This window comes from Poecilia latipinna, unplaced genomic scaffold (assembly GCF_001443285.1).
Source record: "Poecilia latipinna isolate Pla-1442-1.1 unplaced genomic scaffold, P_latipinna-1.0 Scaffold124, whole genome shotgun sequence".
Taxonomy (NCBI): Eukaryota; Metazoa; Chordata; class Actinopteri; order Cyprinodontiformes; family Poeciliidae; genus Poecilia; species Poecilia latipinna.
The window spans coordinates 418,782-430,440 of NW_015112740.1; the positions used below are offsets into that span (position 1 = coordinate 418,782).

The 11,659-nt window shown below is 36.5% G+C and overlaps 1 protein-coding gene across 2 annotated transcripts; it reads right to left on the reverse strand.

The window, feature by feature from the left end:
• Positions 1-870: 870 nt before the first annotated feature.
• Positions 871-10,874, reverse strand: LOC106945039 (uncharacterized). 2 transcript variants are annotated; one of them, XM_015028446.1, is made up of 5 exons: positions 10,798-10,874; positions 3,567-3,733; positions 3,216-3,311; positions 2,963-3,130; positions 871-2,483 (listed from the first exon to the last, which is right to left on the reverse strand). In XM_015028446.1, exons 1-5 carry the CDS (start codon positions 10,802-10,804, stop codon positions 2,328-2,330), a joined length of 594 nt encoding a protein of 197 aa, XP_014883932.1. In that variant the 5' UTR covers positions 10,805-10,874; the 3' UTR covers positions 871-2,327. The 2 variants fall into 2 exon arrangements, with proteins under 2 accessions (XP_014883932.1, XP_014883931.1); XM_015028445.1 differs by lacking the exon at positions 10,798-10,874 and having other exon boundaries at positions 3,567-4,040.
• Between the last annotated feature and the right edge of the window lie 785 nt (positions 10,875-11,659).

Genomic DNA, 11,659 nt, shown 5'->3' on the forward strand with positions numbered 1-11,659 from the left:
TTGTGTAAGTTGATTAGCTGTTATTGCCTGTCACTTTGCTACTGTTGCACAGACATTTTCCCATTGTGTTACAATACCAGAGATTGGAGATATAATTGGTTGTAACTTCAGGTTTTCACCAGTAGGAGTCACATTTCCATACAGTTGACCTGTAACTCCAATGATTTTTGTTCAGTCAGTTCTACTAGAAGATTAAGGTTATAAACTCCATTGTCTTTTGATAAAATAAAATCCTAAACTTCCTAATTTTGACTACTTTTACATTTTTAATGTACTTTTGACTTTTGACAAAGTTTATTAACAGCTTAGTCTACAATCAGAGCTATTTCCTGACATAAAGTGTTAAGTGATTCTTTCCACCATTCTACCAAAAACAAATTTTCAATTAAATCTTCAAATTATGCATTTAAATTCTACCATACAAGTTAATTTGGTTGATTTTGTTACAAATGTATCATATTTTCAAAATAATAAATGTGTCTTAACCTCCACACAATATTTGTTGACATAATAAATATGATTTTAAGTAGTATTGTAAAATTATGTATGAGGCTCCCTGATAAATGCATTTTTACACAGTGATTTAAAATAAATGTCTATATTTGATAATTTTGGAGTTAAAATTATAATATATTTGACTTCAAGTCACTTATAGCTTTTGGTTTTGTTTGTTTGTTGTATCAGTCCATTATTTATTCAGCACACTGAAACAATCTTTATGTTTCATTTATTTTATTAATTACATTAAATATATAAAACCAATACATTATAATCATATAAATAGCATAAGTTACAATAACAATAATACATTAATATTAATATTATATATGACATAAAACAATATTTATAAAAAAATGAGATGCCTGCATCTCAAAGCTGAAATACAAAATATAAAAACTGATAAATAGCATTCTAAATAGGTTAAAAAAATATAACAAAAGAGTTGTTACAGAATCCATATTTCTTATCCATCAGTTCATCATTCTGATCAACACCTGGCAGAAGTGTAAACAGTCTCAGTGGGGGTAAAGGTCGCAGGTGACACTACCTCGCACAGTGCATGAGTACAGTTCAAATGGCTACATGTAAAAGAAAAATATACATTTCCTCAAGCCTACGAGATTAGCCTACATTCTGCTTTCTCTTAAAAGAAATTCATATGGCAACCTGTTCAAAGAAATACTTTGTAAACAATGCACCACTGATCTCAGTCACATCATATGGAGATGGTCCTGATGCCACTAGCACTAAGAGGCTTTAGATCAACATTATTCATCGTACATAATCTAAACAGACATTTCTTTCCATTTGGCAAACATTCAATCAAATGGTGAAACAGTCAATGCCACGCTCATGGTTAGTGATGTTGGTATCAGCAAAAGTTCTACATTCAAGCAAAGAACAGTCTGAGCAAGGCTGGAAGTTCTGGTAAAACAACTGAAACTAACATTTTTAACCTCTTCTTATTGATTAGTAATCAAACAGCACACAGCTGATGCATAATGATAGCAGAAGTGCAGGAAAAATAATAAAAAATTGGGCATATTTGTTTGTTTCCAGTGGGAGTTGTTTAGATATATGCAAAATGGTCTAAGAAAAATAGACTCTAATTTCTGTATCTTCTCAGTTTATCTATTTCTAAAACTTTTTGTCTAAAAATACTTTTCACATAAATTCAGAAGAAAAAAAAGCACAGGAAATAATTTTGTCCATCCTCTATGATGATTGATGCCTAATATCATCAATGCAGTGAGAGAGTAGCTTTTCATTAAGCATGGTAAAATTATTCTTAAATTATTTAGAAAATATCTATATATCATGTCTAGAGTGAATGAAGCTGCCAGACAGTTTCCTTATTCTCACTAATTCACTTCTGTTCATAAAACTAAGCAAAATGACATTTTTGCAGAGTATTAAGAGAAAAAGAAAAAAAATGCCTAAAACGTTACGTTTTTTTTGTGAATTTGTCTTGATGAGTTTTTATACAGTCTTGTCAATATGGGAAATCTTTTGGAAAATCACATTTCTAAACTGCAGACCGGCTTAGAAAAAAGTGGATAATAAAGTTAATAAAATGTATTTTTATCCTTATTTAGGCACCGATGTGTTGCTGCTGAGATGTTTGGGTCAGCACCGCCACAGCAGATTACCTAACGCTGCCATCTTGAGGTAGTCCACTAACATGACATAATATCGCTTTCAAACATTCTGGAGTTAACAGTGGTTTTCATTGTGGAAGATGTTTCAATGCCCCGTTAGGCTTTATGTTGTCTAGAATAGCAGGGCTGCCTCCGAAAGGCCTGCAAGACCTTTTTTCTTTTTTGTTTTTAAGAATGCTTATGGAAGTACCGTAAGACTCTTTTTGACCACCCACAGAAAACTTTTAACCTGTCAGAAATTTCTACAGAGTACACAAGGGCATCAAAGGCGTTGGAGACAACAGGAAGGTTGGGTGCCACTGATGGAAGAGCCTCTTTGTTTTGCTAAAAAACAAAAAGAAGAAAGGAAATCAGATTGATTCAAATGCATAAATATACAACTATGTTGACAGAAAAAAATGAAGGTGTGGCATAAGTAAATAAGAATATGAATATATAAAAAATAATATAATCATAATCGTAACTTAATAAAAATATAAAATATAAATATAAAAACTTCTAATATGCCTTGTAGCCACTTACAAAAAAGTGTTAAAATAACAGTTATTTTGACATTTTTGCAATTTTTTAGTTTTTACACTCATTTACTATATTTATATTTAATACACGTGTTGCATTTCTTTTAACTTTACCCAAAGATGTTTTTTGCACATATATTACATTTCTATTTTTTCACCATCCTTTGGGATTATTTAATTAAGAATACATTGACAGTTTCTGTGCTACAATATCTATAATTTCTGTACTTTGGTTTCACAGAAAAATTTCACATAACGTAATTGAATAAATGCAGGAGGACCTACCGGATGAAGACATTTTCCAATGAGGTTGGACAATTGCAGAAGGTGAGAGCTGGCGCCCTCTTCTGTCTGGAAGGGCAAACTGACATTTTCTTTAGCGACCTTCAACCAGTCGATATGCAGTTTGAAGGACTGAGTGTATCCGTACATCTGAGTGAGGGATTCATTAACCTGCAGGCACATAAAACACATATTTTATTTAGGAATGAAGAGACGAGATAAGCTGTTTCAATCTTTTATCTTTATAGTCTTATACCTTCAATGACCTAAGATGGCCAGCAGTGTGATACAAGTCAGGAAGGCTATCCAGCGTGATTTTGGCATCTTCAAAGTGTTCGAGTTCTTCTGTTCTCTATTCAAAACACAATAAGAAGTAAAAGTTAAAAAAAAAAAAAAAAAAACATAATTCTTTTGGTCGATATGCCAGTAAAGGTGACAAATCCCAGAACTTTCCCTGATTCCTAGTAGGAAATTATATTTCCTTTCTTGCCAAACTGTTGCTATGTCAGTGAAATTCTAGTAAGTTAACAAATATTCAGAGGTTTAAAAAAATAATAACTGAATAACTGTCAAGCTAGAGATCAAGGAAGTTCGAAATAAGCCTTACCAGCTGATGGATTTTTCTCGATAAGTTCATCAAACTTTCCACCTGGTGGATCATTGATCCAAAAAATCCACAGTGGGAGGAGCTGCGGATGGGAAGAGATGAAGATCGGACTAACAGCTCAGTCAGAAGCAGCAGGTGGAACAGGAACGAGGAAGTCTCAGGAAGAACTGCAAAGACAGGAGAGAGGCGCACACAATGAGCCATGGAGAACTGTTTTAGTTTCATTGAAGCCTCGTTTGTGACAACAAAGGAATGGTTCTCCTTCAAAAGAATCCACCAAGTCCAGTCCAACTGACTGACTGTCATCCAGCTGTGGTTGTACACACAGCTGCACAGACAGGTGTGTGCAACGCTGCATCGGCCAGCGGCACATCTTAGATTTCCTCTCTTCTCCTTTACCCAGAAGTGCTGTGGTTGTGATTCAGAGTAAAAAAACCACAAGACTGGATCGACGCTTGTTTTCATTTCTACACCTCATGACGCACAAGATTAGCTCTGAGGCAGCTGCAGTCAGCTTGTAGTTTGTCACGACAGTAAGAAGGCCGTTTGGCTGACATAATTAAAGCTAGTTGCTGCCAAAGCAGCAGTAACACTGTGCAGCACTTGAACTGGGTCAAGCACTTTAAAAACTCCAGCTACCATTCACATTTATTTTGCTGTTACATTGCACTTGTTTATAGCATTAACGGTTTTATCAGATAACTTTAAAGTACTCTGTCATCTAGACATTTACAGTCATTCAAAAAATCAGATAAGAGCTGTGAGACGTTTGATCTCTGTGACAGGATGAAAGGCTCTGTGATATGGACGGATGTTTAGAGAGCAGAAACGTCAAACACAAACAGATTCTGCCCAGTCATGGCTCGTGTTTCTGGGAAGCCTAAACACGGCATAAAGAGCTCAACTCACGTATAATGAAATGTGGTTGAACTACAGGTTCACCAGGCCCCTGGGGGCCGATTTTTTATGGAGTTTAGACATTCTCTGTAGTCTGGCTTCCTCCCGCAGTGTAAAAAAACACATTTAATAGGTTAATTGGGCTTCTCTAAATCTGCCATTAGGTCTCACTATACATGTATAACTATGTGACCCTGTGAATAAACTGGGAACCTCTCCCTGGCTCACTGACTGCCGAGTGACTCTGCAAGCATGAAGCAGGTGTAATTAGGGCTGAATTTGGAAGAACAAGGTCCCCTGGCCTGGAGCCAGTTATGGTGCCTTAGTCTCCCCCAAACGAAAATATTTTATTCATGTAAATTATAGAGCATTGATAGGTAGAGGTCTACACACTGGCCCCATGTTGGTCCCAAAAACATGTAAAACCACAAGACTATATCTAAAACTGATGCAAAATATGCAGCTTCTTACTACTTTGGCATCTGTGGAACATTGACCAACATATCTGATGTTGACTTACTTGATGATTTTGATTTGACAAAATGCAATATTTATTACTTTCACTATAACTGGTGACTGTATGATGCTTTTAGGATGTAAAGCATCGGAAACTTGACTTGACTTCATTTCCCTGCAGGCTTGGTCATGTTTCCACTCAAACAACAACTGTTGGGCATTGAGGTGGGGTCAGAGCATTTGCTGTGCAGACAGTCTGCAGTGTCATCTGCAAATACTTCATGCATCACACTGGAATGGGTGGATTACAGCAGATGGACCATCAAGACAAGCATAAACAATGCTTTGGCTTTTCAAAAATGTTCTCAGGTTTATTTAAATGGTACATCATCAAGAAATGTTTAATTAGGGTTAATAAAGTGAATTTGTCACTATTTCTTGTGAGTTTATAAATTGTTTAGTGACATTATTGTGCTTACATTTGAATATTCCAAAAACACTTTAAAAACAACTTGTGTTACTTCAGTAAGATCTGAAAGAACAGGCTAAAGTTTTAACAAAGACTTATCAGGTCAAACATCTCATTCTGCGTTTGATGAATCCAAATAGAGAAAAAAATCATCTGAGAATTAATGGTTTGAATCCTGTACTTTAAATATTCTTAATCATTAATCACTTGTCTTCGAAGAAATACCTTTCACATCAAGATTAGCTCCTCGTCTGTAAACCTATTCACTGATTTATGCTTAAAAACCCCAAACCTCAAATCAACAAAGAAAAGGCTTGTCCGTTAGATGTGTTAGGTCATGCTGATGGAATGTGAGCTATGCAGGGTTTTTTTTAGAGCGTGCTTTCAGCCTTCTCTTGCTGCAAGAGAGACAAGCAAGCCCACCGTTCTGACTCAGATTAGTCTGCATGTGATGACATCAGCAGACTGACGCCTTGGGCTGTGCTCTTTGGAAAGAAAACATCTCCTTTGTCAAGGGTGTTGGGCCAGTTCAGACACTTTTACTGCTTCCCAGACACTAAAATGAGTCTAATTTATGAGTTTACTTAAAGGCAGGAGGTTGCCACAGTGGTTACCCTTTTATTTTCAACATAACTCTTTCAATTTCTAAATGTTCATTTGTTCTCCAGCTGCTAAATATCTTAGGAGTTAGTAGGAGGTTCAAGAACTGTGCCAGCGACTTTACATGAAAATCAATGCAGTAAATGAAAAACAAGACGTTCATGTAAACTTTGAAGCTTATTATTGACTCCTTGATCCATTTTTCATGTTAATGGTGAATTAGACGTGAATAATATCACAAAGATGTATTTGTAGATAATGTTTTCTCAAACTTCATGCTCAATGGTCCAAATCTAATTTCTAGAAAAGGTCAAAGGTCTGAAACAACAAAAGCAACTTTTTATTATTATTAAAGTGAGAGACTTTTTGATAAAATGTTTTACAGGAGTCTTGAAATTTCTGAAAAATTTTAAACTTGACTTGGTCAAATATGCTGTAGCACTAAATTAAGCTTCAGACTATGCTCTGCCACTCATTTGTCATGAATATTAGTGTAAAGACTACACTGAAATTAAGATAATTTAAAAAAATCTGGATTTGTAGCTTGAATCCACAAATTTTGAAAATCTACAATATTCAACTTTCAAGAGATGATTTCTAATGAGAAGCTCTTGAATTTTAATCTATTGAATGCATCTGATTTATTCACATGTAACTAGTGCACAGGATGCTACAGTTTAAATCTAAAAAGCTTTTGTTTGCTAGGAAGCTTGACCTCTTTATTTTGTATTCTAATGCTAAAATAGATTAGCTACAAATATGATTCAGTGTTGTGCATGCTTTGCCTTTGGCCTGATTGTCCACTAGAATGACGTCACAAACTTTGAGATTTTTCTCAAAGTTTTTTTCCTTCTCTGTTTGCTCCAGCTACCCACATTATGTGGGAGAGGGATTGCAAAAATGTAGAGCACAAGATAAAGTCCCTTATCAGGGGAATCGTAAAATGTTTCAGCAAATATTTGTCAACATGAGTCACATTAACCTCCAGTTTTAAAAAATCTATTCAGTCTGACAGAAATTTCAGAGGCATGCACTTGTGGTGAGAAGACATCTGGAAATTAAAATTCTTGCTATTTACACTGAATAAATTTGCGGTTTGATTGCACCACAAATGTTCAACACTGCATCCAAACTAAATAGAGTACTAAATCACAAACAGAAACTCTTTCAGATTAACGTCTAGCCAGGCATTTAAAATAATTCAAAATGAAGCTATTTGTTATCAGCTGCTTTCTTGGTTTCAAGCAGTAATGAAGGAGTATTCAGTCAGCAAAGGGACACACACTGGAAAACTGGAATACCTTCAGTCAACAGTTGGAAAATTACTGAGAAAGAAATCAGCAAAAACCTAAAGAGACGGAGAGAAAAAAAAACCTGAAGAAAAACATCCAGAGGCAGAGCAGTGTACAGTCATGTATCTGGCTGAGTAAACAGCTGTGACAGCATTACGGCTCACAGTAAAGTTGCTTCAGAGGCAGAGTGAATGGGCCGTCTTTGATGTGCAGAGCAGGCCGTTTCGTCAGAACACATTCACTCAAACATGAAACACAAACAAGTGCGTGCAGTGTCTCACATAATCGCCCGCTTCCGCAGTTTCCGTTTGAGTTCGTGCCCCCTTTTTTTTTTTTTTTTTTTTTTTTTTGCTGGGTCAGACAAACAAACACTGGAGTTTCCTGTGTGTGCTCAGTGGACGCCTTATTTCCTCTGCTCTCTTTGCTTTTGCTCTCAAGGACAGCGAATCGACTCATGAACAGGTGCTCTGTTCGCTTCAAAGAAGTCTTGGCTTTGACTTTCATAAATTAATGCTTTTCTAATGTTTACAGTTTTTAATTCCACGCTCCTGCTGTGAGCTGGCTCTTGTTGTTAAATGTAAAATATGCAACATTAATGTGGCATGAAACAGTATTAGTAGTAAATTAGTAACTACCGACTCCTTTTTCCTCAATTTTTAGCAGTTTAACTTCCTTGACTTGCAGCTTCTGTGTGACAGTTTGTAACTTCGGGTTCTGGGTTTAATCAGCAACAGGCAGCTGCTTCCAGCCATAAACTCGATGAAAATCCCCGCTCTGGTCTGCACCAAACAGAAAACAGACACAAACTGGCTGGTGGATTTTAAAACACACACTTCCTTTAGCATCACTGCATTATCATCAAATTATTCAGGTGGACAAAACCACAACTTTTTCTATGAAACAAGCAATCTTTCTGCTTACAACCACAGCTTATATCATGCAAACTGGTGATTTCCTCAAATATACAGATGCAAAATCAAGCTTAGAAACAAAAAGCTTGGATTTAAATGACCCCAAGGCACCACCCTTTGCTGTAATTATCTAACAGATTTTTATTACCTCCCTTACGTTCTCACTATGACTGAGCTCATGAGTGGTGGCAAGAGCCAAGTTAGTCACATCATGAGAAGTTTTTAATGTTATAACTGCTGCTCTGACTCTATATATGGGCAAGTTTATGGAAGCAGAATACTTCAACACACATTTACCTCAGTTGAATGATGTACTCTCTTGTCTTTCCCATTTTGAAAAGAAGTTTAGAGAAATGCAACTCAGTGTTACGTTATGCAAATAGACAATTGTTGTTAAATCAGTCAGTTTTTTTTTGCTTGCTATATCTACATCCTGGTAGATGATGGTTCTAAATTTACAGTTTTGAAGAAAAAAAGGTTTAAATACATTTAATCTGATTATAAAAAACACCACTTCTGTTATTCCATAATTGGAGTTTCCATGTTTTCAGTATGACTCTGGTTTCACATTACAATTACAGAGAAATGCATCATGCTGTGTCATGCAGTCCCTCATTTGTTCACTATCCTGTGATGTCTTTTTGCTTAGTTACAGAGGCTTATGTCATGATTAAGTAAGTGAAAGTTTATTCAGCTGTCTGACATTATTGACTCTTATTGTTGAAGTGAGTAAAACTAATGACCTTCATCTCTCTGCAGTTTGTTGATTTGTATGCAAGTCAAGAAAGCTGAGATCTCTGGTTCTATAAAAAAGGTGAAAATAATCCAAAACCACCTGCCTTGGCCTGTAAAAAGTGGATATTGATCATATTAAGTCATGTCTGAGTAACTGGATAGATGTGAGCAGCCACAGTTTCAAGTAGCAGCGTTCTGTTTCCTGCCCTATAACCACGGTTGACACATGCAGTGTAACGTTACTACAGGGTATAACTCTATCCCGGACACAAGTCCAAATGCAACCTTCTAATCGTTGCTCTGTCTTCATTTCTCTGACCCCCATCTGGATGATACCACATATAAAAGAAGCTGAGCCACCGGCTTTCGCATGAGTCATGGCGTATTCACAGCGTCAGCAGTTATGGAGACAAAGAGGTGAAAAAAAAACAAGCTTCTTGACTGCTGTGTATTTTCAATTGTAGTACCACATTTGATCACTAGGGGCAATCTGCTAAGTGCTGACTCATCACAGGAGTCAGGATCGATGTGGCTACAGGACAGATTACTTTAAGTGTCCTGGTGATGTGCAATGATGACATCGCTGTCTGCAGGAGTGACTCACTTTTCTTGATTAGTCTTTTTCTTCTGATTTATTCAACCGTCACCATGACTTGTGCGACATTAACATTAATACAGGTACTATAGCCAGATGGATAAGAAAGAAAATGACCATATGTCCTTAAAATCTATCAAAAACTTAAAGGAAAATACATCAAAACACTACTTGTATAAAGATTCATTCAACCAAAGTCTCTGAAAACTGAAGAAGAATCCTGCTTTTATGCCATTACACAATGCAAAACTTCACCACCACATACAAGTTTGGACCTGTAAATTCCCCCAAAACCACATTTTGTTTTCTTCACTTTGCTAGAAAACAAAACAGAGGAGTCATCACAACATCACCAGCCTCACTTTCTTACCAAAGCCGTGCAGCACAAACACAAAGCCAGTCACTGCTGCTGCTTTCAGTGACCAACACGATGTGTGAGGAGTCCATCCCCCAATTAACACCAACACTGTGTCCACTTAATGACGCAAGACCAAACAGAGAGCGCGCTCCATCTGGCAGGATGAAACCCACAAGTTCCCTGATTTACATGACACTCACTGAATCACTACAATCATGTCACTTATTCAGTTTCACTAAGTTTTGAACTTTTTAACACATCAATGAAAGTTGATTGGTAAAAAGCCTACCTTTTCATGTAGTTTTGATTTGTTGTTAGGAGCGGCTAAATTAGTTCAGTTTACATAAAGTTGTTTAAATGAGTACCCTAACAAACAGAAGATTAAAATGGATTTTACAGACACAATAAGAGTGATTTCAGTGAAAATTCATTGCTAAGTAAGGAGAATATTTCACCACAGATGTTTTGAGGAAAGAAAAATACACCAATTTAGTTCTTGTTGGAAGTATTTGGGGAAATCCCTACCACACACACACACACACACACACACCCATACACACACACACACCTCCACACACACACACCATCTTGCACACAAAGGATTATCCAATCACAGCCAAGCTGAAGCCAAACAGTGGGTCATTCAGATTCCACATTAAATAAAAAAAACACTTCTCATGCTTCAGTCATGAACTAAAACATCTCATTCATTCATTCTTTCATTGACTCTCACTCTCAAACATTCACAGGCGAAAAGTAAAAGTTAAGACCACGTGTAGTGAATACCACTCCACCCCACACCCGCATCACTACCACCACCTCCTCTACACAAACACACTCCCTCTTGCACACACACGCACGCACACAAACAAACACACACATGATGTTTTCCTCTAAAAGTATGATGAACAAACTTACATTTCATCTTTAGGCTCCTGCTGTAGTAAACAAAAGTCCCTCTGAGTCCAGTGTGAGTACTGTACGTGTGTGTGGTTGTGTTTGTGTGGACAAAATGTAAAAGTTCCCTTTTATAGCTTGGAGTATGACACATCACCTGAGTCATCAGCCGTAGCTGCCGCTTCGACGCCCACGCCGTCCAGCCTCCCCTCCTCACCCCACTTTATCTGAACAAGCTCCACATTTCTTTGTTTGCTGAGGTAACTCTGAATGAAATCGATCTTATATCGAACAAGATGAAGTCCTAGAAAACATAAAATTCCTCTCCATCTCAACACACAGCAAACTTTTCGAAAGATATTGGAAAGGAAATAGTGTCAAAAACAGGAGAAGGAAGAAAATTTTGTTTATTAATAAAATAATGGAAGTTTGCCTCCTGAAATCCCTTTATTTTTCTCCAGTCATCTTCAAATGTACCTTTGTGCTTATGGACACAATAAAAAGTGACATTACAGATTAATGATCAACAATCTTAAAAATGTCATCAAACTGAACAAACAGAAGCAGAGTGGCTTTCTGCCATAGTTGGAAGCAACAAAATTGAATTAAATAATGTTTGCTGAAACCACCAATAAATTTTACTTCTGCTATTTATCTTTTCAAAATGATCTTTTGAGGAAAATGTGGAACAACACTGTTTATTTCTGAAATATTTAACACTAACTTCCTGGTAGGAGAAAGACAAAAATAGCTCTACAAGTTATTCAGCTTTGCCAAGAAGTGAAAGGTTAAGATTGTGAAATTCAACTGTTTACTTTTCAAAAGACAAACTCACGTCAGTTTGCATCTTTGAAATTCAACACTTTGGATGGAAAAAGGATGA